Below are 26,318 nucleotides of genomic sequence, written 5' to 3'. Positions count from 1 at the left end.
AACTCCAGAGTACTTGACCACTGAGCCACATCCCAGCCCTATTTTGTATTTCATTTAAAGACAGGGTCTCACTGAGTTGCTTAGCACCTCACTTTTCTGAGGCTGGCTTTGAACTCACAATCCTCCTGTCTCAGCCTCCTGAGCCTCTGGGATTACAGGCATGCGCCACCACCAGCTTATTTATTTAATTTTATTTATTTAACTCACACGGGCTAGGCAAGAGCTCTACCTATCAGCTATAACACCAGCCCCCTGGGCCCTTTTTGACCTTGGTCCTGGTAATCATCCACTCATTTTCTCCTGGAGCAGTACAGCTGCTGATGTCTCTGTTCAGTGACCACTGGGTCCCATTTGTCACCTCCCGTGGAACTGCCATGATAATTTCTGAAGCCTCCTTGCCCTTGAGAGGAGGCCTTCTGCCAGGCAAGCCCTGATCTCTAGGCCTTGGGGAAACCTGCTAAGGCTGGTGAGTGCTGTGACTGGCGATGTTGAGAAGCAAGTGAGGAGAGAAGAGCTAACTGGACAGGGAACCAAGTCCCAAGGGTCGCGAGGCACAAGAGCAAAATGTGAACAGGAGACCTGTGTGGCAGGGAGGGGCGCCAGGGAGTCACCAGGCCCAGGCAGCCTTGCTTCTGTGTCCCTGCTCACTTACCTTCAAGCAAAATGGTGCCTGATCACCAGCACTGGGTGCCTCCCAATGCCTCGTCTCTGTTGCTTCTCCTTGTTTGAAAGGACCATGATTGTGACTTCCCCCACACTGATACGTACCTGGGTGGCATCCTATCTGTGCTCTTCAGCTGTAACTCTGCCTCATCCTGTTAGCAATCTTGTGTTCCTATTATCTCCTCTGCCAAGGGTGACACATGGCCCTCTCTGCTTCAAGTGCTGGCTCTATACCTCTGGTTCTGCCTCTTTAAACATACTTCACATGTGAAGTACCAAGCCTTCAATAAAATTTTTTTAAAAGTGTGTTGGGCTATCTTCTCCTCTTGCTCAGCGCAGCCCTGGCTCTGAGGTGCTCCCTGTGGACCACAGTTGGCACCCTGCATGTTCCTACAGGTTGTCATCTCCAAGAAGCTTCAACCCCCCAGAGAGCTGACTCCTCCACAGAGACCTAGCTATCTACCCCACCCCATTCCTGGCCCCTTCCTCCTCCCAGCCTGAGAATGTGGCGTAAGCATGATGAGGCCAGGTGTCTCCCTGGAAACAGGTCTTCCAGCTCTGTTCATGTTACTGCCTGCCTTTCAGCTTCCCCTCACTGACGACAGCAAGTCTCAAAAGGTGGACAGCTGATACACATGCAGCAGAGTATGTACAGAGATTTCGTCCATCAAACTAAAACATTTTATATTTAACTATTAAGAGATTTCTCTCATTAATCTTTGCAACAGATGCTAATAATAACTCATATTAACTTAACCATTTGATCTGTGCTGGCTGTCCACCTGTATTCTCTCTGCAGGGATATGGGGTCACTGTGCCATTTTATAGTCTGTTAGAGGTTCAAAGAGGTAAAGCAACTTGCTCAAGGTCAAGGTCGTGGAGCCAAAAAGTAGTACAGCAGCCAGGGTTCAAATGCAGGCAGCCTAGCCCCCAGCTGAATGGCACACTGTCTACTGATACCTAGAAACTGAATATAGGCTCTCTTTCAAAAAATGTGGAACAATTTATGGTGAAGGAAGAGAAGAAATCATTCAAAGGCAATCAACTGAGAAGATAGATAGCAGCTTCTCTTGAACTATATGAGGCAGAAAGAATCAAGAATAAAGCAGAAATTATGAAGCACTTTAAGTGTAGTAGACAGGAACAAGTCTCAATTTTTTTAACATATGAAATGTTCTAAATTGTTCTGAATAAAATAAAAATTGTGGGGGAGGGAAAAGTATGCCTATTTTATACACAAAGATCAATATTTCTATGTTAAAGAAAGATACTGTCAATTTGGAAGAAAATACTATCAAGGATATACTGACACCATAAGCATGCACACACACACACAAAGAAACACCGCTGCCTCCCCCCCCCCAGGAGAAAACTCCAAGGGATAGCATCCTTTTCAATCTGAACTACTCTGCTTACCAGGTCTCAGTGGGTATGCCTTATATTATATTTTTATGGAAAATTCTGACTTCACTGTAAGAATTAGGCAGCTTTCCCTGATTCCACAAGGCTGGATTTCAGGTATTTTGTAAATCCTCTACAGCTGTGGATGTGCCTTTCCATTCACATAACCCAGGGTATTATAATGCCCTGTTGCCCTTAAAAAAAGATTCCACTGAGAGCCTGGTTTATGTTATCTTTTCTTAATTGCCACTCGGTATGAAAAGTTCATTTCTTTAATAATAAAAATCTTTACAGGAGCTGGGATGATACAGCAAATATGAAGAAGCTACTTGGAGAGAGGAAAATACAGTCAGGATTGGTTTTATAGGGCCAAGGTCCTTGTACTGGAACAGTGTAAGTTCATAACGTAAGATCTTCATTACTTCAGCTGCCTTTATTATACTGAGGCTCATTTTTCATGAAACAAAAAGGGACCAGGTCAAACCCTAAATGAAATCTTTTTTGTGTGTGTACTGGAGATTGAACCCAGAAGCATTCTGCCTCTATGCTACCTCCCCAACCATTTAAAAATTTTGTTTGGAGAGAAGTTTTCACTAAGTTGCTGAGGCTGGCCTGGAGCTTGGATCCTCCAGCCTCTACCTCCTGAGCAATCAGGATTACAGGCATGAACCACCACCTTGGGCCCTAAATTTAGTCCTCATCACTGGTGATCAGTGGCCACTTCTGTCATAAAGAAGAGACTATAGTCAACCCTTCCCACAGGCAATGTCATATATCATGACTGAGATCTGAAAAAAGGCACATTGTTAAAGTGAATGAAAACATCTTTTAACTAAAAAAATTTTTTTAAATTATTTAAATATTTAAAATTTTTATCAAATAAAATTATAATTAAATTTGATTGACTAACCAATGTGTAATTAAGTAAAATATTTTTTAAGTTAAAAAATTAAGATAATCCCTTTGGGTCACTCAAAAATGTGGAAATATTTTTCATTCTCTAAAAATTTTTCATTCATACCACAAATGCTGCCATTTAGGTAACCATTGGTGTGTGTGTGTGTGTGTGTGTGTGTGTGTGTGTGTCCTGGCTCGCACATAACTCTCAGGTGTGAATGCGAGTGTCCCTCTATCTGCCTAGTCCACCGTTTTCATCAGAAGAAATGAGAAGAAATAGCATAAAAAAGCTGAAATGATCACAACCCATGAAAGGCACTTAGCATTATACCCAATCAATGAGATGCTCTTAATATTCTCACCTGAGCAGGAGTTCCCAGGAAAAAGAAGAAAGGATTTATGAAAATATCCAGAAGTTACCTATGTTGAGGCACCCCTGAAAAGCCCCCTGCAGTCTATACACATAAGCCACTGCCTGGTCTAACAATTTCTCTGAAACTCAATTTATTGTGACATTGCCAACAATGTAGGAGACAGTGTGGACGGCAGGCATTGTTCACACACCACTGACATCTATCCACCCGAATGGTGCCTCGGCCCATTAACACAGGTGGACCCGCTTACAGATCAGATTGCCATTGTCCGTGAAAAGGAGCCGCACACATGTGGCGTGTTTGTGATCAGAACCTAGCCCGCTCTTCACCTCTCCAGCTTCCTACGACCTCTTTTAATTTTCTTTAGCTGCTTGGCTTCAGATCTCATCTCTATCTACCTCTGACTCATTGCTTATGTGACGTCCTCCAATCACACTGGCTGATCTGTGTTAATCGCTAAATGTCCGACTCTGGGTCAGGACGACCCATGGAATGCAAACTTCACCTAAGTCACTAGAGACTATCAAGCTGGACCCTACCTGGCACTCTCTCCTGAACCCAGAAGCATTCTATTTATGCCGTTTTTTTCCTGCATTTCTCCTCATTTCTTCTGATGAAAACAGCAGGTAGAGGAAGACCCACTCACACCTGAGAGTTGTGGGTGAGCCAGGACACACACACGCACCCAGGTTTCCTAAATGGCAGCATTCGAGGTAATGTGTCTCTTAGAGACTGAAAAATATTTCCACATTTTTAAGTGACCAAAAGGGATTATTTTAATTTTTAAAAAATAATTTACTTAAACATACATTTGAATTCTGGGAGGTGCACCAGGAGGCTCTCAAACCCCAGTTCACTAGGCCACAAGGAAAAGTTACGACTGGGCTTTCGTCAATGATTTATGGCAGTGAATTCTCTACTTTGTACCTATAAGATCCAGCATCATTTTGAACAAAACTGAATTTCTTGGCTTCATTATATGAAATCTGTACAAAGCACTGTAATAAGCAAGGCATGATTTATGACCTCCACATATAGGAGATTTAATTTTGCCTTTTGCTCAATGGCCTATCCATTGTGTGAGCAGAGTCAATACCAATAATGAAATGTAGACTGAAGGGCTAAATCAATCCAATAAAATGCAATAGAAAGACTAGAGGACTGAGTAAATTTGGAAAGGCTAGTGCCTGCAAGATTAGTATTTGGACAACAGGTAATTACGAAAATCAATAACTGTGTATGAAAACATGACAGGCAGCCATCCGTCACAAACAGAGAACCCATTACTAATAGTCTGGGCTCTGAGTAGGGATGAGAAAACAAAACAGGTCTGGAGGATTCTTATCAGAGTTTTGCATGCAGGTACACTTCCCCATGTGACTGAGGGTGGAGAGGAAGGAAAGCTCTGGGCTGCTTGTTCTGGGTTTTATTTTAGGCCCTTTGCACATCTCTGATCTTTGATCTCATGCTTTCCATTTGATATCGGGCATGCCCCTAGTCCTACACCACCCTTGCTTTCCCTCACCCTAGCCTCATAGGTACCAGGAACCATCATCATGGAGCCAGTAATCTATCAGGTACACTGAGGAGGGCTGGGATAATTTGAACCACTACTCAAGGGTCAGCTGTTGGCAGGTACTTCAAATACTAAGAGGTAATACAGATGGCCTGGAGGGGACCCAAGCAAAGTAAAAATAAGTACACACTGATATACGCAGACACACAGATGCACGCACAGAGAAGACATATATATACACACATGTGCACACATATATTCTTAAGGTAAAATAGCTTCAGTGTCTTAACTAGGTTCCTGTGATGATGAGTGGATGTTCCACCACTAAGCAGTCTGCAGACACCGAGTCCCTTAATCCCCTCAAAGGTATCCACATCTCTGTTTTAAAGGTAAGAGGCTCCAGTAGACAACACTGGTTTGTTCCAGGTATTGATGAGCAGGGGGTCCAGCGTGGGAAGCTGCCTCTGTCTGATGTGATGTATGTGCCCCTTTACTGAACAGCCTCCGTGAACCACAAGTAAGTCTACAGCCAGGTGCCAGCCAGCATCGCTATTGAGGCCTCCATGCCTAGGCCGTGAGCCTGGAGCGCATACAGAGTCAGTTAGGAAGCCTGTTCAAACTACCCTGAACCATGACGCCTGTACGGCCAGACCAAGCGATCCCTTGTGATCAAGTTTTGCCAGATGCAGTGGTGCACGCATGTAATCTCAGTACTTGGGAAACTGAAGAGGATTCTCTAGTTCAAGACCAGCCTCAGCAACTTAGCAAGACCCTGTCTCAGAATAAAAAACATTAGAAAGGACTGGGAGACAGCTCCGTGGTAAACACCCCTGATTCCTGGATTTCCAACACTCCTTTCTGTCTGCTGCCCCTCATCTGAACCAGCTGATAGGAAGAATCGCCCTCCACACAAGGCCCTGTCCACAAGAGAGAATCCATTGCCTACCACCCCAGGATCTTAAGCCAGACCCTCTCCAGAACTCTCTCAAGCCATTTTTTGGAGTGATTGGCAGAGATGATGCTCATTCTGGAAAGCCTCACCATGTGGGTAACCCACTTTCTTGGTGTGAGAGTGATCTTGGCAGTCTCAACACTGGAACCACAATTTGAGTGGGATCCAGCTCACTTGCGGGTGGACACCACCACACTCCTGAGTCAACCTCAGGCCAACAGTGGACGGAATGCTTTCGTGGCCTCTGAGACACTCTCCAGGTTGCATTCTTCAGAACCTTACACGCTGGTGTATGATGCCCTCATCAGAAGTCTGTCCTTCAGTTTGTGTGGCTCCTTGGTTTTCTATTCACATGACTAAGATGAGTTCCACTGGGGATGGGAGTCACATGACTTTGATGACTTTTTTAGGTCATTTTAACAGTAGGTATTTTTTCACATTTTAAATTTGCCTTAGGTGGGCAATATTTTCTCTGAATCTAAATTTGGCAGAATTCACACTTGGGGCTGGGTAGTTCTGGGTTCTTCCCTGTAAATTATAGGACGTTTTGCAGCATCCCTGACTTCTATCCAGTAAAGACCAGTGGCATCACCACACCTTCCTCCAGTTGTGACAACCAAAATTGTCCCCAGACAGCAAATGAAACTGGGGAGAAAAATCACACCTGGTTGAACACCACTGCTCCACATTCATTCAAAAAAGAAATATGACTTTTCTGGATAAGAATGGGCATAAACCAAGTCCTCTGTAGTCCCAGAGGAAGAGAGGGAAAAAAGATGAAAAGCTGCTGGGCTATATATATCCCAATGCGAGCAAGCAAAATCTATGATAAATTGCAATTATATCTTCAAATCTCTTCTTTCCCCTCTTAAACTAATTTAGACTCATCCTCAAAATTGCTTACATGCTATGGAGATGACTCATTATAGCTTATAAAATCTTTTTATAAAAAATTGATTACTCAGCTGCTTGTATGCAAATTCTTTTCCCTTATCTGAAAAAATCAGAGTTGCAGTGACCACAGTGATTTTCCAAAAATAATCACACACCGCAGTGTGCTATGCACTTTAGAGTGTTCCCAAAGAACAGGGCATGTTAACAATCATTTATGTGATGGACACAGACAATAGTCTCTTTAATGCATCACATATATCCATATTATATCTGCTGTTACCTTTGTAAATGGCTTCAAAATGCTTGTTTATAAGACAAAGCCATTTTATTGCCTAACATCCTCATTCTTTCAATGAGTTCTCCAAGAAGGATAGGCCATAGCTCCTCATATTGATTGCAATTTGAGGAGATAGCAATTGATGCTTTGTCATTTTTTAGGGCTTAGAGGCAGAGATGACTCCAGAGATGGAATTCAGAAGAGGAAGGCACATCACACCCACATGTGCCATTGGTAATCTAGCCTCTGCTGCTCCTGGCATGTATCCTTGGTCCTCTATGCTCAGTATTCTAATACTGGAAGAAAAGAATGATGGTTCCGTCTTAAAGAGAGATCTAAACCTGAGAACACAACTTTAGTTTAACTGACGTCTTTTCCCATTGACATTTCTCTAAAAGATTCTGAATACTTACTCATCTGACACCTTTCATTTGAGAATACAAGTAGTGCTTACCTCAGCTTTAATTTTATTGTCTCCAAAACAGAGGTGTTGTAAATAGGCTGCAGCATTAGACTGGACTGAAGGAAACTGATGTTGCAACATCTGGATCACTTCGGGCAGTTCTGGGTCTCTCCATCCAAATTCTCTGAACAAAAGGAAGGCAGGAGAACATGAGGATGAGCCCTTTAGACTGTGGCATCTGGTTAGCACACTGATGAATTGTGCATACTAGTTTACACAGAAATACTTCGCAATTGTTGTTCTGGTTTCCTTACACATAGATGCATCTAAGAGAGCATCCTGAAAAGATCAACTCATGTAAATAGTTTTTAAGTGCACCCATACACATTGATTATATAAGATTCTAGACACATCTAGCTGGGTATGGTGGTGCACGACTGTAATCCCAGCAATTTGGCAGGCTAAAATAGGAGGATCACAAGTTCAAAACTGGCCTCAACAATTTAGTGAGGTTCTTAGTGACTTAGCAAGACCCTGTCTCAAAATTGAAAACAAAAAGGGATGGGGATGTGGCTTAGTGGTCAACTGCCCCTGGGTTCAATCCCTAGAACTTAAAAGGAAAAAAAAGGTTACATGTACATACATACCTATATATATGTGTGTGTGTATATATATATACATATATATATATATGTATATATATACATACACACACACACACACACACACACACACATATATATATATATATATATATATATATGAAGTTGTATCAACTCAAGTTCCACATTTATAAAGATTATGATTATGAAAAATAACAAGATGACCCATGATCATATTAATATAGACACTTTTTTTAATTTGGCTTAAGTGAATACTTTGTAGAGATCACCTTTTCCTAGTATATTATTTAAAAAAAAAACTGAGGCATGGCATTTAGCTAAATTTTCAGATATGAGAAAATATAATTCATGATAGTAGGTGATGCTGATATCATAATTATTTTCATTTTCGTGGTTGCTGTTTTTATAAACTTACTTTAAAAAATAGAAGAAAAAAAACAAGGGAGAGAATTAAATTACAGAAGATGGGGTAGAGAGAGAAGATGGGAGGGAAGGGGAGGGGGGATAGTAGAGGATAGGAAATGTAGCAGAATACAACAGTTACTAGTATGGCATTATGTAAAAATGTGGATGTGTAACCGATGTGATTCTGCAATCTGTATACAGGGTAAAAATGGAAGTTCATAATCCACTTGAATCTAAAGTATGAAATATGATATGTCAAGAGCTTTGTAATGTTTTGAACAACCAATTAAAAAAATAGAAGAGCTTTAGCCCTGAAAAAAGTAGACAAAAATTTTAAAAAAAGAAAAGATAAAACATAGACATATTCCCTTAATGCTTTTCTGGGGACAAAAGTACAAAAATCAAAATGACATTTTAAGAGGAAATTATTTATTTAAAGACATTGATGTATTCACAAAATGTTAATACATTTTATGTACTAAATATTCTTTTCCTGAATCCTCCTTCTTACATCTGACCTACTCCAAAAATCTATTTTTTAATTTAAACTTAAGGAATATGCTCTAATATCCTAAATCAGAAGGGATATTGTACCATTGTCCCAATGGATATTCTTTTTTTGAAATCTCTCAGCTCAACCAGTTAGATCACAATGCTGACAGGACCAACTCTATGGATTCTATTCTTGAAGCAGAGAACCAATTTTTAACTGAGAAATAAAAAAGCAACCTCTGAGACCACAGATAAAAACTTGACCCCACAAGGCACAGAAGGGTGCTATTTATCTGAAAGCTGGGCTACAGGAGGAATGAGATGGCTGTGCAGCATCTACTCCTACTCCTCGTGAAACAACTCAAAAGCATGCGTCCTACTGATGCCAGGTCAGTGCTGTCATCTGCACGGAGAAGTCATGAAAAATAGGATGGAAAGGAACAGACAAAGGTTAAAAGTTTCCTCATAGGTTCTAACCTGTTCTCTTTATCTTTCCTTTATCACAACTGGTAGAGCTGTCAAGAAAACCCTGAAACGTGTTGGTGCTTGCTTTACTGAAGACACTATGAAATAGGAAGGCTTTTGAAGTGGCTTTGCTTTTATTGGAAAGACAAAGCATTTGATTTCATGTGCACTGACTATTCAATAAATCCACATACCATCGGAGGCAGATACATGCACATTCTCAACAAGACACATAGCACATACTACATTTGCTGGGAAACACATATAAGTGACTGCTGGTGCTGAATCCTTCTTGATATTTGATCACAGTAGAAAACCATTATAGACTAAATATATGAAGCTGGCTCTTCTTTCAAATTTAATTTCCTTTTGTTGCATGATCCCAAACCACCTCTGCAATATGGAGATAGCATGGTCCTTCTCATGAAAGTAGCCCTCTAGAATTATATGCCTTGCAAATCACATCAAAATCTGCAGGGCAGCTACAAATTTAAGACAATGGGTGGCCAAGATGAATTCAGTAAGTTTAGGCTATTGGGAAGTGATTAGTGAAGAACTTATTTCAGTCTATTTTATTAACCAGGTGGTAACTGATTGCTCTATTAGACAAAGGCTCATGGAACATACCTTTTGAACAAGAGCTTCAGGGGAGAAGACTTACAGATTTTTTAAACACACGCATACAATGTAAACATGTGTATCCACACATCACTCCCCAAAATTCATATGGGACTGATGAACATTCCTAAGAATCATGAATCCAGAAGAGATCCAAGCTCCCTACTGATAGGTCAGAAGGAACTTGGCACCAGCTTAACCCCTCTTTTAGCCACAAACCTCTGGAATCCCAAACACCCACCCATCCCTATTTCTACCTCCACAGACCTAGTTCTAACTGTCAGTCACCTCCCACCTCACTGCCCTTCCCACTGTCATCTAACCATACTCAAATGAACTTGGCTATCTCCATTTCCTGCTTCATACCCTAGGTGGCTCCCAGCGTTCCTGGTAAAGGGACAGGAGGTCCCCTTGGCCTTCTACATTGCATCCCAGCTCTCTGTGCTGGTCACCCTGGAGACAGGTGGGCATCACTCTCTCCTGCCTCAGTTCCTTGGCTACTTAGGAGGATGATCTCAGGATTTGGCATCAGAAAAACTGGAAAAGAGTTCAGAACTTGAACATCTGTCTTTAACTCTTATATCTTGTAAATATGGGATAGTCCCTTAGTCTTTGTTGACTTTGGCTTCCATAGATGAAATAGAAAGTAACAGCATAATCTAATAACAGAATAATATTACAGAGAATAATAGCACTGTTCTCATGGAAGACACCATAAATTGGTAAGTGCTTAGTGAAATATTCAGAGCTAGATATATTCTAGTAATTGTAATGCTAAGATTGCTACAGGGATATATTTTTCTTTTTTAATTCATGTAACACCATCTAATTTTCTAAGAACCTCCTTTTTTATTGACATGTATCCCTTTGGACATTATGCTTATGTGAAGAAACAGAAGTGAAAAGAGAAAGATTGCTTTCGCTTGTAGCAACATTTGCCATTTTGAAACTATTTTCTTTTTTGCTATTCCCTCAGAGGCAGGGTGGGTTAATGGGAAAGGTTTTCTGGATGGAGCCAGACCTGGTTAGAACCCTGCTGACCCATCAACTTTCTCTGCAGCCATGGGCTCAAGTCTGTCCAGCTGGCCCCTGAGCCTCCACTGGTCAGAATGTGGTGGGGAGTACTTGCCACATAGGTGCACTTGGAGTCCATCTGCCTCCCTGAAATCGTAATTCTTGCTCTGGTATATGGTGGGAGATCAGCAGTAACAGGCACAGATGGCACACAGTGTAGGCTCTCTAGAAATGTCAGGTGTTACATATAACCAGACAAAGAAAAGGAGAATAAGAAGCAAGAAGCATCTATAATTTCCTAAGAAGTTGAACTCTACACTCATTTGTTACTGGGCTTCACTTCAGAATGTTTAATGGAACTGGAGAATATGCAAATGTAACCTTTTCTTCATTAAAACTTGTCACATAGACCAACAATATTGTGACTAAACCCTCACTCATATATGGACTGTCTGAGCTGTTAAAATCACAACGCTTAGCACAGAGCTAAATAGCAAACAGTTTGAAGTTCTTTACAAAGTTAGACTGGGATTGAAACCAAAGAGTTGGAGGACTGTCATAACATTTGATTAAGTTTCCCCAAGGAAAAGAGTGTAGAGACACCCAGGGTCCTCACAAATTCCAACTTTGTTTTTCAACATAGCTTCATGTCAGAGGGGACACTGCTCACTTTGAATGCAACCTGAATAACTCCCACTGGGAGCCTGACTGTATGGAAGTTATGTAAAAGTGTGGAAATCTTAATCATTCATGAACTTTTGAACTTTTTTGAAGTTTTAAAGACGGTACTGACTTTGACATTCATATCTAGAGCTACCAAGATAGGCTGCTTTGTTTTTTATGCTGCTTGTTGATTAAGTTGGAAGGGCTGAAGGGTGCTAGATATATATAAAAAAAAGGATTTTTAAAATAATAAAAAGAAGATACGTCAACCCAAAAGAACTTATCCAATGATACACTCATTCCTGGATAGTTTATAACACAAAACATATAGGATAAAGTTAATCACATTTTTTTAAAAGTATTTGCTTTTTTTTTTTTTTAAAGACAGAGAGCGGGAGGGGAGGGAGAATTTTTTTTAATATTTATTTTTTAGTTTTCGGTGGAGACAACATCTTTATTTTATTTTATGTGGTGCTGAGGATCAAACCCAGCACCCCACGCATGCCAGGCGAGCGCGTTACCGCTTGAGCCACATCCCCAGCCCAAGTCTTTGCTTTTATATAAACAGTAGCACCAGAATTAGGACTATCTAGAAAGTGAGTTCAATTGTTATATGGCTTTTAGACAGAAAGGGCTTTCTTCAGGCTTTCCATATTGAGTTAGATGGAATTCCCTGAACCGCATCATAACAATTATTCATTCCACCATGCCTTATGGGGCCAACCTCATGATGGAGCTGCCACTGTGCTCCACGGACATGTGTCCAGCTCATGAGGCACCTTCAAGTCACCTGCCAGTAGGAGAGAAATTAACAGAGAAGAAAGGAATCCCACTGGAAAGTCAGGAGGGAGAGATCCAGGATGCTCTACACCTGCCCTATGTTTGGTCTCTGGTCAGAATACGTGGGAGGCTGGACAGTCACCCCACATGACCCAGGTCCTAATCGTTGGTATTGTGAGTGTTGTCTTGTCTGGCAGATGTGACCACATGAAGGGTCCTGAGATGGGAGATCATCCTGGATCATCCAATGGTTCCTAAATGCCATCACAAGCATCCTTCAAACAGGGACACAGGAGACTGGACACGGGTGGAGGCAGTAAAACAGGGAAGTGAGAGGGGAGGCTGTTGTCTCTGCAGATGGAGGAAGGAGCCGGGAGCCAGGAAGGCTCCAGTAGTCTGGAAGCTGGAGGAGGCAAGGGGATGGACCTCCCTCTGGAAGCTCTGCAGGCAGCAGGGCACTAGTGACAGCTTGTGTGGCACAGAGTACCCGAGTTCAGACTTCTGACGCACAGAACTAGCAGGAGTAAAAGTGTGTTGTTTTAACCCAGTAATTTTGTGTTAGCTTGTAAAAGCAGCTGCAGGAAACTAATGCAGAAGACCACCCACTGCCAAGACCTAGCTTCTTGGCCTCCTTCTCAATTCCAGGTCTGAGAGTCTCTCATGTGACATCTGTTTACCAGGCATTCTCTTCTGTTGATTCACTCTGACTTCCTGGCCACTGTCTATAAATCTATGTATTTGAAAATGTAACATCCGTGATCTGCATCTGGCTCCCATAGGGCCCAGGAGCCTCCACTTCTTGCCATGTTCCTACCACCCCTGCCTGCTGTGCCCAAGAATCCAGCCACAGTCCGCCCACTCCACCTGCCAGTGTTTATGGGGCAGCCACTGTGCCTTCCCACCAGGACACAGCACTGAACAGAGCAAATGTTCCCGCCTTTGGAGAACTTGCTTTCAGATGGGAATTAGTGATTAATTGTTAAAAGGGAAAAACAGATTACTTCTCAGGTCGTACTAAGTGAAGAGGAGGGTGAATAATATCCCCCTTAGAATCCTATCGGATTTGGAAATAGATCTGCAGACATAACTAAAGATTGAGACAAGACTATACAGGGTTGGAATGGTCCTAGGCACAAACAGAGTGTCTTTTTGTAAAAGACAAATGGGAAGAGAGGGAAGAAGGTGGTATACAGGTGGAGGTGGAGACTGGGGACAGGCAATGGCAAGCCAAGAAACACTAAGCCTACCTGGCAACACAAGAATCTAGGAGGAGGCTTGGATGGAGCCTCTCTCAAGCCTCCAGAAGGAACCAACTCTCCAACATTGTGATTTCAGACTTCTGATTACCAAGCACTCAGAAGCAGATTTCTATTACTTGAAGGTGTTCAGCTGTTACAAGGTTATGGCTGCCACAGGAAACTCACTTAATATGATGGGGAAAACAGCCTGGAGATCAGGACAATCAGAGAGAGCAGAGTGTCCTGAGAAGCAAAGAGTTTGGGTACAATTTGCAGGGTGAGCCAGCAGGGTTTGGATGGGTGCGTGTGAAGTATGAGAAAAGGGGGCTCTTGGAGACCCACTGAGAACCCCCCTTCCTCCCCACACATAAGGGTGTCTTCTGTCACTCATCTCAGATGCAGCTTGGACCAGTGGGGCAGGTGGGGCAGGCTAGGCCACCTTTTGGAGACTAGGACCTTTTATTTCAGAATAAGGAGGAATTATTTGAACCAGCAAGTTTTTTACTGGCTGTTGAAGTGGAGAGAGACAAACAGTAAAATGATGACAAAATTGGTTCCTTTGAACTATTGTGGGTACTAAGTGTCTGGAAATAGTCTCTGCCAAGCAATGGGCTTCTTCTCTGAATTCGATCTAGAAGAAGTTGAAGAGGAAAAATAATGTACCATGATTAGCCAAAAGTTATGATATTATTTAGCATTTGAAATTACATATAATTTAAACATCAATGAATTGCTGCTTCTATTGAAGACATAAATATTTTAAAAGATGATTAGGACAAAGGATATTATCAGTTATATCATAACACCTATGTAGTGTCAATTAACTTTAAAGTACTATTTATTTATTCATTAAGGCTACTAGATGTTTCAAGAAAAATATGGTACACAAGGAAAAATTAATAATACATGTACATAAGAATGGAGTTGCTCTGATTGAACAGGTTCTTTTTGGTGGCAATAGCCCAAGGGAAAAGATTGCAAATTAGTAACCATAAAATTTATCTTGTAAAAACATAATGACTTTATGGAAAATGCTTATATTCTACAACTATGTACCTATTTTAAAATTAATAGCCCATATTGTTCCTTAGAAAAGCACCTAGATGTGTGGACCCAGAGTGGGAACTGGAAGGAAAGAATTTGATACTCAGGACATTAAGATTAGAAGGACAGGGTCTAAGGATGTTTGATCTACAGTCTGTCAATATCAGGAGAAGATCAGGATTATGCCTCCAGGTTAGATTAAGAATTTGAGAAAAAGTAACAAAGGCCCAGGTCACTTCTAACATTTTTTATGCATATTTGGATATGCATATGTATCTGTGTGCTTATGAGTACATGTGTGTATATATACATATATATGTGTATCTGTGTGCTAACGTGCACACGTATGTATATGATGTGCTTGCATGTACATATGTGTATATATTTACAAATCTGTGTGTATGCATACATACACAAAATTGTACAATGCACATACACATATATTTTACATAGGTAATAGGGTGGTATTTGGAAAGAGTAAACTTCAAAAGCAAGTTTCTAGCCATGTCAATGCCAGGGAATCAAGAATAGGATTTGGCTTAAATTAAGTGATCTCGGGCAGATTCAGGCGTGAAGGGCTGTGTTCAGCATAGGTGGTTACCAGGATGTGGGGGAAAGTCTATGACTAAGTATCTTCAAAAATCTTATTTTTCTAGGAGGAGGGAAGAACAGAGCCCTGCTCAACCGTGGTGGACAGAGAAACGGCTTTCATGCTGGCCAGGCTTGGGAGTTGTGTGGTCATTTTTTTGTGGTGTGGATGACATTGTTTTGTCTATATTCAAAGATGCATATGGAGAGTGGAGACTTTGTTAGGATCCATCATGGAGGCAGGACCTTTCCTGTGGTTCATGAGAGGTGAAGTGCTCACGTTCAACAGGAGAGAGCCCGGGTCTGGCAGATGCCTGCTGGGTGGGCTGCCAGGCCTTGCTCTTCCCGACTCACACCTGGGTGTGAGGCCACCCTGTGAGGCCATCAGGGGCACATTGGAAGGGAAAGGAAAATGCTGAATAGAAACTTCCCATTCTAAGGCTTACTGCTTCTGCAGAAGGGTCATTCTAGGGTGTTCTAAATCTTTTTAACAAAACTACAAGTTAAACAGGAAGAAGAAAAGGAATTGAACCAGTTGATTTGTCGCCAAGAGCTCACATGCTCTAACTCTGTGTCCTTACAGCCTGAAATCTCCCAGAGAGCAAGTCTGACACTCAGTGAATCACCTGAAGAGTGACCTCATGGATCACGTAGTTCTAACCAGGAATCCATTAGGAATGGGAGGGAAGCTTATTGAGTAGTGGTTGTGTTTAGTTGCTAAAATGAGAGGAAAAATAAGACACCACAATTCCACAATTAGGCCTATAGTGCCTCTGTCAATAATAAGGCAAACCCACCCCTCTGAGTGCACTACTCCATGTTGCTCTTAAAGGAATCCTAAGGAAGATAGAAATTCTGGGGCTTGAACACAGGGGCACTTTATCACTGAGCCACATCCCCAGCCCTATTTTGTGTTTTACATAGAGACAGGGTCTCACAGAGCTGCTTAGCACCTTGCTTTTGCTGAATCTGGTTTTGAACTTAGGATGCTCCTGCCTCAGGCTCCCCAGCCACTGGGATGACAGGCATGTGCCATCACACCTGGCTTATTTTTCCTTTTGAGACAGGGTCCCCCTAAGTTGCTGAGGCTGGCCTCAAACTTGCAATCCTCCTGCTGCATCCTCTCGAGTCGCTGAGATTACAAGTATGCACTAACATGTTCAGCTCATCATTACTCTCAATATAAGAAAAAAGAAAAACAAGTACAATGTCTGAATAGCTATTCACGATTACTTCTCATTATTAGCATGAAGTACAAGGGAATTCCATGGGTGTTTCTTTTACCTTATTTCACAGTACATTTGATATAAAACTATTAACTTATTTCCATCTTACTGTCTGGATTTTTCCAAATGTAAAATACGGACATTGTTTTCACTCTTCAGTTTGAATAAAACAACCAACATTGGATACTCATTAGCAGTCCCTGCAGACCATGAATCAAAGGGGTGTCAAAAGGCCACCTGTATACGCTCATCCTAGATGATTCTATAGCTGGGCAGCTGAATACATTGGCCAGCTTCTTTGTAAAATGTAATAATAATAATAACAATAATAATAAAAAATTCATTTCAAGATGATGACATCCAATTACCTTTAACTTGGACCTGTTGATAAAGTCTTAGATGAGGCTTTTATTACATTGTGTGTGGCTAACTCACAGTAAATGGTCATGACTTATTTGAAAATTAACTAAAAGTTTTCAATGAATTTAAAAACATTTTCTCCTATTGTTGCCACAAACCTCTATAATTTGAAATGGGCAGGGGGGTAGACAAGGCAAATGGAAGAGGTTTGACTATAGGAACAAGAGCCAATGGTGGATAAATAGAAGTTTACTTATGCAAATAACCAAAGATACATTATTTCTATTACCTTTTCACTAATTATGAATGATAGTTTCTGTGATGGAGCTGTAGCTCACATGTGTAAGGACTTGGGTTCAATCGCCATCTCCACAAAAAAAGAAAAAAAGGTAGTTTCTTCATTTAAGCATTTTTTCAATACACAAGAAATACACTGTTTTAAATTCTGTCTACATGGTAGCAAACCAAAGCCACTAGAAAAAAAAACCCAGAATTTGGATCTTTAAGAATGAAAATTCAATATTTAATTATTATACAAATATCTGTTTTTATACAAAAATTTCTTTCTTTCTTTTCTTTTATTTCCTTTTTTTAGTAAGAAGTAACTGAATAATTCTTTTTTTTTTATAATATTTTATTGTTGGTTGTTCAAAACATTACATAGTTCTTAATATACCATATTTCACAGATTGATTCAAGTGGGTTATGAACTCCCATTTTTTACCCCGTATACAGATTGCTGTGTCACATCAGTTACATTTCCATTGATTTATAAATTGCCTTTCTAGTGACTGATGTATTCTGCTGTCTATCCCATTCTCCACTATCCCCCCTCCCCTCCCCTCCCCTCCCCTCCCCTTCTCTCTCTCCACCCCCTCTACTACAAATCGTTTCTTCCACTTATATAATTTTTATCCTACTCCTCCTTCCCTCTTATATGTAATTGTGTATAACCCTGAGGCTCACCTTCCAATTCCATGCAATTTCCCTTAACTCTCCCTTTCCCTCCCGCCTATCATCCCTGTTTAATGTTAATCTTCTTCTCCAGCTCTTCCTCTCTACCCTGTCCTTGGTTACTCCCCTTATATCAAAGAAGACATTTGGCATTTGTTTTTTAAGGATTGGCTAGCTTCACTTAGCATAATCTGCTCTAATGCCATCCATTTCCCTCCAAATTCTATGATTTTGTCATTTCTTAATGCAGAGTAATACTCCATTGTGTATAGATGCCACATTTTTTTAATCCATTCATCTATTGAAGGGCTTCTAGGTTGGTTCCACAATCTTGCTATCGTGAATTGTGCTGCTATGAACATCGATGTAGCAGTATCCCTGTAGCATGCTCTTGTTAGGTCTTTAGGGAATAGACCGAGAAGGGGAATAGCTGGGTCAAATGGTGGTTCCATTCCCAGCTTTCCAAGAAATCTCCACACTGCTTTCCAAATTGGCTGCACCATTTTGCAGTCCCACCAACAATGAACAAGTGTACCCATTTCCCTGCATCCTCGCCAGCACTTGTTGTTGTTGGACTTCTTAATGGCTGCCAATCTTACTGGAGTGAGATGGTATCTTAGGGTGGTTTTGATTTGCATTTCTCTGACTGCTAGCGATGGTGAGCATTTTTTCATGTACTTGTTGATTGATTGTATGTCCTCCTCTGAGAAGTATCTGTTCAGGTCCTTGGCCCATTTGTTGATTGGGTTATTTGTTATCTTATTATCTAATTTTTTGAGTTCTTTGTATACTCTGGATATTAGGGCTCTACACTTCTGAATAATTCTTAATACTTGACTTTATAGAGTTCAAAAAGTTCTCAAACTGTGTTGGTTCACAGGGCCCTTTGCTATAAATGTTTCACAGTGTCCCTGGGACAAAAGAAATAACTGACAGTCCCATTCATTAAGTGATTAGATCCAATGACTTTAGAATTATCTATGCCCTGACCATTTGTGTTTTGGGGCACCAGGCAACTTCTCAAACACCGGATTCAGAAAATGCCATCTTCATTTTGTCTCCTTTATTGACATGTTTTTACTTTTAATCACAGAAACCTCTGAAAATCCAGGTCTGCAGACTTATAAAGTCATCAGGGGGAATGTTGGACAGCAGAATTTTGAAGCTGAACTTAAACTCATGCTTCAGTTGGTGTCCAGCAGACTTTATTCTATCTCCCTCTAAAATTTAAAGTCTCCCTGGGAGCTCCTCTGAGTTTGCTGTGTGGCCAGGGGTCCTTGGTGTATAACTGGGAAACAGCAGTGAGCAAATGTTTTTAACAGAGCTGTGACTTGAACCTGAATGAGAAACTGCAGCATAATGATCAGATATTAGTGGAAGAGCAGACATGAATGAAGGTTTGTTGGGTAGTTGAAATTCAGGATTTCAATTAAGCAACTCAGTAAATCGGATGAACCTTTTGGGAAATAAAGTATCACTCTAACAGTTTTCTTTTTTAGGTGTTTCAAAATGTATCATTCTGTGACTATGAAAGAACTAAATAACAGCAATGTATTTATTGTTAAATATTTTATATTTACAATATAAAAATACAAAATAATTTAGGGAAAATATCCACATTTAAAGTCACTTTCGCCCTCCTTTTCTATTTGACCCGGGCAAGGGCATAGTACAATGGGATCATGAAACATGAGGAAAAGTACCACTTTAGTGCCGTGCTATCACTGAAAACACCTATTTTAGTATATTCAGCATGCTCCTTACTGTATGAAATTGCTGTTGACGTCTTCACTATTGCATTTGACCTTAAGGGACCTTCCTTCTCACCCATTTCTTGCCCTTTCTCCCCAGCCTTTCTTGGACTGCTATGTAAGGTTTAAACTGCAGAAGAGAGAATCACATGAGGGACTAAGAGCCAGAGAAAGCAAATGAATATAGTGATGGGAAACTCTGCTCTTGGATGAATGTAACAAGCAGTTTTTTGTAGACATGACTGTGCTGGAATGATCCAAAGTTGGAAGAATGCAATACTGCCTCTCTACCTCTAGAGACAATTAGAGATTTCATTATTGGAGTGATTATCTGAGGTGCATACTACTACTTTACAAAAAGCACTGACATAACTTCCTTTCATGCAGAAGTAAGTCGACATAGTGAAGACCTTGTTCTTACTGAGCACATCCTTTGTTCCTAGGAACTGCCTCTGTGCCTTACCCATTTCTGATCACCACTCCTATTGAGGTAGAGTGTTAATATGCCCATTTTACAGATGTAGCTGCTGTAGCACAGAATCTATCAGCACTTTCCCTAAGGTCCAGAAATAAACAAGTGATGGAGGCAGAATTAATATGCAGACAGACTCCTCAGAGTCCCTGCTCATAGTCAGGAGGCTCACTGTCTCATCACACCATGGTTGTTATTAGTTTTGAAAGCTATTACAGGTTTGGGAGAAGAACAAATGTGGACCTCTCAGAAATTTCATGAGGATAAGGTAAAACTCATCTGATTCAGGACTAACACCATGTCTACTCCATATCTTTCAAATGTAATTGCTTTCTCTTTTTAAATCAAGGGTTGTGTTATTTCTAAAAAATCAGTAACTCACACAACAACGTTGTATATTGTTGACTTTTATAAACCATTAATTGCAAAAAAAATCTCTAATATAATAGACATGCTTATAATTTTAGGTAATTGCCTCTAAGAATTCTGGGGTCCAGAATCAGGTAATGGAGGATAGAATAAAAGGTCCCACCTGGAGAAATATCCATGCCCTCAACCAATTCCTCAGATATCATCCTTTTCTTGTCCTTCATGATCCAGTCTCTAAATTGTGCTTGGCTTTACCCACAGCCCGTTTCGTGAAATTTCTTCTGAATTTTGATCTATAATTCTCTGGTTTTTGTAGTTCACCTACCATTCAATTAATAACTATGATATACAAACAAAATATACCATTAGCCACCTATTTCAATAAAGAGTTGTTATTTGTTGATGCAAAGAATAAAGTCTTCCAGATACAATAACTTTTCCTAATTTGTTTTCTTCTAATAATCTTAGTGTTCTCCTGTTTTAAAGTCTTCCAAAAGGGACTTGAAAGGCCAACCAAATTCTGCAGAATGCACTTAAAACAAGTGTTCTCTTTATACATAGCATGATATAAAACATTTATTTTCCTGTACTCCCAATATATACATTTATTTCTATTTATTTCCCTGGTATAATATATTACATTGCCTTGAAATTATGTAGTATTTTCTATTAAAATCCACTGTGGTGACAAGAAAAATGCTTTACATCGAGTAGATACTCTGAAAACAACAGCTGTCTGATCATCAAATCTAGCAAGCGATCTGGGTTTTAATGTACTTGACCTTAGTATTTGCACAATAAATGTCGGTTGTCAATTCACTATCTGGACAACAGCTCTGTGAGTTTGGTTCTATGATTACTTCTACCTCTGTCCAGATACAATGTAGTGGTTGGACAACAGGGAGGGCATTGAACACTGTTCCTGGCTTCCACAAGACATCGAGCAAACCCAACCTTTTCAGAACACTTCAGGCAATGTTTTGAATCCATTTGAGTAAATATGAGGGGTGCATATGCTCAGAAGCAAGGGCTCAGAGAAGGTTCTTCTTCTACTTGGTCAGAGGAAATTCATGTTTCCTAGAAGAACATTCGGATTTGTCCTATGTCAGTGGATGTCAAAGTTACAAAGCAGAAAACTCAGTCTAGACTTACTTTTTTAACAAGGAAAAGTGTGAAATCTATAAAATATTTCACTGAGTTGACAGAGCAATTATGACTTGTATTGGCAAATACTTGGGATTGATTAGAATATTCTGCACATTTTGTAACCCAGAACAATATGTGAGTGGCATTGTGTTAGGTCACGTGTACTACCAACTCAATCCCACATCTTTATTTCTCTGAGTACCAAGTGATCTGGGTTGTTGTTACTATTTTAAAAATCTGATTCTAAGGGATGTCAGAGCTTTAAGTTCAGGAGTACAGGGTTGAACACTTTCCCTTCATCTCTTATGACATGTGTCATCTGCGAGTTTTTTCTAAATATCCCTTGACCTATTTATGTTTTAAATCTTTAGAGTAGCTAGTATTTTAAGTTTTCTGCCTATTGTGTGAGTTAATACTTCCTTTGTAGTGAAATAGAAGAAGGGAAAGGAAGATTTGCATTAAAAACACAAGGGGAAAAAACCCAAACTAAATCTTACTTCCCAAAAGGTGTCAGCACATTTCAGCTACAGAAAGAGCTCCTCAGGTCTCAGCTGTACTGGGGCTCAGCCTACAGAACCCCAAAATGAAAACCTCAGTGGCAGCCTCGGAAGCAGGCTTTCTCTTTGACTTTCTCTTGCACTCTTTTCACCCCCTCATATCCCCCTAAGACAAATGGAGAAATTAGATTTTCCCTTTTCCAAGGCATGTCATAGAAACCAGACCCCGTTTACCCTAAAGCCAGCCATATAACCAAAAAAATATTACTAGAGCTTTCTTTCACTTTTCTGCATAAGAGCTGGTCATAAAGAAACCCTCTGGTCTACTTTGAGAGTTGTCAGAGGATCCCATTTCTGTAGGGGTCCTGCCTCCTGCCCTACAGGACGGAAAGCTACACAGAGAGGCCAAGAAGAACTGAGCCTACAGGCCTGGCTGGGTTCCTACTCTGCCTGTTCCATTAGCTTGGCCACTTGGTGCCGTCATATGTCACACGGCTGTCTCTGCATTATCCAAACCAAGCATAAAAGCAGAAAGTTTACCTGGGGCTTTGGGTCTTTAACGTGAAGGCTCCCACGCCACCTCGAACTATGATCAAATAAACGTGCCATGCTCGTCTTTTGTCAGCCAGTGCAGCCAAGACCCTTTATGTTGAGCAAGGAAAGGATCATCCCCTCTTTGTCCCTACAGCTCCTATCTGCAATCGCTGGGCCCCAGCGACCTCCAAACATCATTCTCAGAGATCAGACTTTGCACACGCTGGCTTGACACAGAAGCCAGCCAGGACTTGACAAAGGCCCACGTGTGACACAGAAGCATACTGGAACCCGAGCATTTCCCCCTGTTCATTGAGCAGCTCGGAAAGTTTCAGAAATTTTTGTGAAAAATACTTTCTTGGAACTAAAATCACCAGAATATTGTAACATAAAGGGAAACCTCAGTCTTGCCTCATTTTTAAAATTTCTTTTGAATTGCAAAACCCGTAAAGTTGCTGTGACCATAAAGGTTACCCAGTCTAGCAGGATGCTGGTGAGGGGAGGGGTTATCTTGGGACAAGACAAACATTTACAAGGGACTATTTTCTCATTAACTACTGGGGGAAAGTTACTGGGAATAAAAGAATGACTTACAAGTTCCTTCAAACATCCAGGCACACAGCTGTCAACTCGCTTTCCGTAATCCATAATATTCTCATGGCTGAGCTGTGGGTCTCGTTTCTCATGCTCTGAACACTGTGATACTATTCTAACGGCTCTTCACTCCAGGCTGTGCTGCTTCACTATGTCCTGCACAGCATGCCAGTACTAGGCCTCTCCAGACATTTCCCAACATCTCGGTGACCTCCCAGCAACCCCACTCACGCTGTCACTCACAGAGCTCGGATCCACCACAGACTCATATTCTGGCCTCTGCCTCCTCTTCCAGTTGCACTGTCACTCTGTGTGCCCTTCTGTGCAAGCCCTGTGTGCACGCCCAACTAGGCACAGCTCCCAACACAGGCCAAGCCATGTTCTCTCACTTGTCCCTTTGTGACATGCCCCAACCCCACTCCAGTGGCACTTGAAAAAGTCCTTTCCAGATGGCACAGAAGTTGACACTATTCCCAGGGAATATTAGTATCCAAACACAGACTTAAAGTATCACTGAGGGTCAGAGTGTTCTGCAGAGAACCCTGGCTGGTTCCTGACCACACAGGACCTTCCCTGGCCTCTCCTGTGGCAAGCAAGCAGCCTCCATAGCTTCTCACACCGAAACTTCACACTTACTGTGTAGTTGGGCAACGATGGTTTCCTCACCAGGCAGTAAAGTCCAGCAGGCAGGGATCATGTCATTTTTAACTCATTACTGTGTATGCAGCATCTAGCACATGGCTTTCACATAGTAGGCACTTGAAGAACCAGTAAAACTATTCCAGGGTGGAAAAATCTCAAAGCTAAAAACAACTATGATGCTAGAAAGTATACATGTAAGATAGTCAGTGCTGCTTGTTCTCTTGCTGGTTGTACCTCCCAGACCCCATTTGTTCATTTGTTCACCAAACACTAAAGGACTGACAATGAAGCAGAGTGAATAATCAAGGTCACTGGCTCCAGGACCTAGTGACTGAGAGGATGAGGTGGGTTTAGAAGGGGCAATCTCAGGTTGAGACAGGGTTTCTCAGACTCATCACCACAAACATTTTGGGTCACGTAATTCTTGGTTGGAGACAAGAGCTGCCCTGTGTTAGGACATGTTTAACAGTAGCTCTGGTCTCTACCAATCAGGTGCCAATAGTATCCTGTCTGCTTACATCATGCCAACTAAAAATGCCTGCAGCTATTGCTCGATGTCCCCTGGGGTGGGGGACTCATCCCTATTTGAGAACCACTGGTGTGAAGTCACAGTTCTGAAGCAGAGAGACCAAGGTGCAGGACACCTAGCACCTCTGATCATGTCAGATAGGCCTCTGTTCTCTTACTTCTTTCTGATGAAAGAGCCAAACAATGGAGAGACTTCTTAGATTGAGATTTCAGTGAGTTTGGGTCTAGAATCATGGTGCAAAGGACAGAGTGGGAGAGGGAGTGAGTGACAACCTTTGGTTTCACGGAACCTAAGTGAATGATTAGCTATCAGCCCCGTTTGGGGCACAGAAAACTAAATGTGATGGCATTACAGGTGGAACAGGAATATTACAAGAGCTGATTAGAGGTCATTAGCCACCAAACAGTAGCACTGAGCCTGACCAGCCTTCTCAGTGCCAGAAAAACCTTGTTTGGTGAATGAGTGAATCATGATCTTATGCTGCCTCCTTATAGGGAGCTTTGCAGTAGGTTCACATATTTGCAAGAAAAGGTACCCAAGAGTCCCTGTGCTAAATGACTCTTCTCACGCATTTTAACATCGTTGTCAGTCTCTTACTACCCCGTCAGCCTCTCTTCCATCAAGGAACCAAGCTGGTGTAACATTTTTAATGGTTATATTCCTGGGTGAATAGTGCTCTTCAACTGGTCTGGGGTCTCCATCAAACTCAGGCTGCTCGAAAGTTAGATCTCTTAGGTGCAGATCCACTTGCGCTGTGTCGCAGGAAGTCAGACTGGCACCATAGGCTTAATGGATTTCCTCTAAAAAAAAAAACCCAGACAGGAGAGAAGCACAAAACTCTTCCTGTTAGGGAACCTGGCATGAGTTGCCATGACGGCAAGTCCACAGGCCAAGAAGGGGACAGACTGGAGGCCAAAACCGGGCTGGAAAGGAGGCCATGCTGGCAGCACTGAGGGTGGCTGCTCAGCCCCTCTCTCCCTTTTTACTCTCCCTGGCAGCAAAGTGGCTTCCATCTGGTCACCCCAAATCCTTTAAAACACTCACGTACCAATGCTGCAATTACTCTCCACAAGGGTTTGCTCAGGCACAACTGGCTCAGTGCATTATTCAAGGTGACACAGAAAAATCTTACAAAAGCTGAAAAAGACTTCCATGTTCCAATTCCTTTCCCAAGGTGAGAGAATCTGCTCATCACTTCATCTTTATTAGACTTGAATGTCTCATTTTTCACTTTTCTTTACTCTTTTCATATTAGCATAAATTTTTTCTAAGATATTTTTAGAATTTTTTTTGTTTTACTTATAGTTTATGAATATCACTAAGAAGTATTTTTTCTTATCTTCTAGAAGGGAAGAAAATGGTTGCATCTGAGATTGAGAATTTTAAAAATAACAAAACCCCAGAATTCTACATCATCTTGAGTAGCATTCCCATATTTCAATTTTAAAATCTTACCCAAAGCGTGTTTAGACAGAAAATCTATAATATTTTTGTCTCCATTTAACTTCTTTTGATTTCCCCTCACTTTCCAGAGAGCAGCTAATTAGGAAATTCTGTGTCTCTCTACGCTCTTCATCTATGCTCAGTTCATGGATCAGCAAATCCCTTTTCATAGAAGCTTATGTTTTAATGTGTCAACTTGACTGGAATATAGTACCCAGCTATTTCCCCAGACCTGAATGAAAGGGTTTCCTTGAAGACGTGTTGAGATGTGAGGACCATCTATACTCAGCTGACTGTAAGTCAAGGAGATGATCCTCAATAATGTCATTGGCTTCCTCAGGTCATTGAAAGAGAAAAAATAGATTGGCAGAGGAAAAAATTCTGCCTCAAGATGGTAAAATCAACTTGTACCTGATTCCTGCCTGACAACATCCCTTGCAGATTTCAGAATTGACAACCCCCACAGTTCAGTGAGCCAACTTCTTGAAATCTGT

At 41.2% G+C, this 26,318-nt stretch overlaps 1 protein-coding gene across 2 annotated transcripts in view; it reads right to left on the bottom strand.

Annotated features, from left to right (window-relative positions):
* The window catches only part of CTNND2 (catenin delta 2), a gene marked incomplete at its 5' end in the record, with an annotated part of 876,397 nt that overhangs the window by 238,732 nt on the left and 611,347 nt on the right, over nt 1-26,318 (bottom strand). For both annotated transcript variants that reach the window (XM_081303245.1, XM_081303246.1), the window contains one exon: nt 7,429-7,561. In XM_081303245.1, the coding sequence (XP_081159371.1) occupies nt 7,429-7,561 (133 nt within the window). The remainder of the gene's footprint in view (nt 1-7,428; nt 7,562-26,318) is intronic.

This window comes from Spermophilus citellus (genome assembly GCF_964194105.1).
Source record: "Spermophilus citellus genome assembly, chromosome: 1".
Taxonomy (NCBI): domain Eukaryota; kingdom Metazoa; phylum Chordata; class Mammalia; order Rodentia; family Sciuridae; genus Spermophilus; species Spermophilus citellus.
This window is presented reverse-complemented; position numbering and strand designations above follow the sequence as displayed.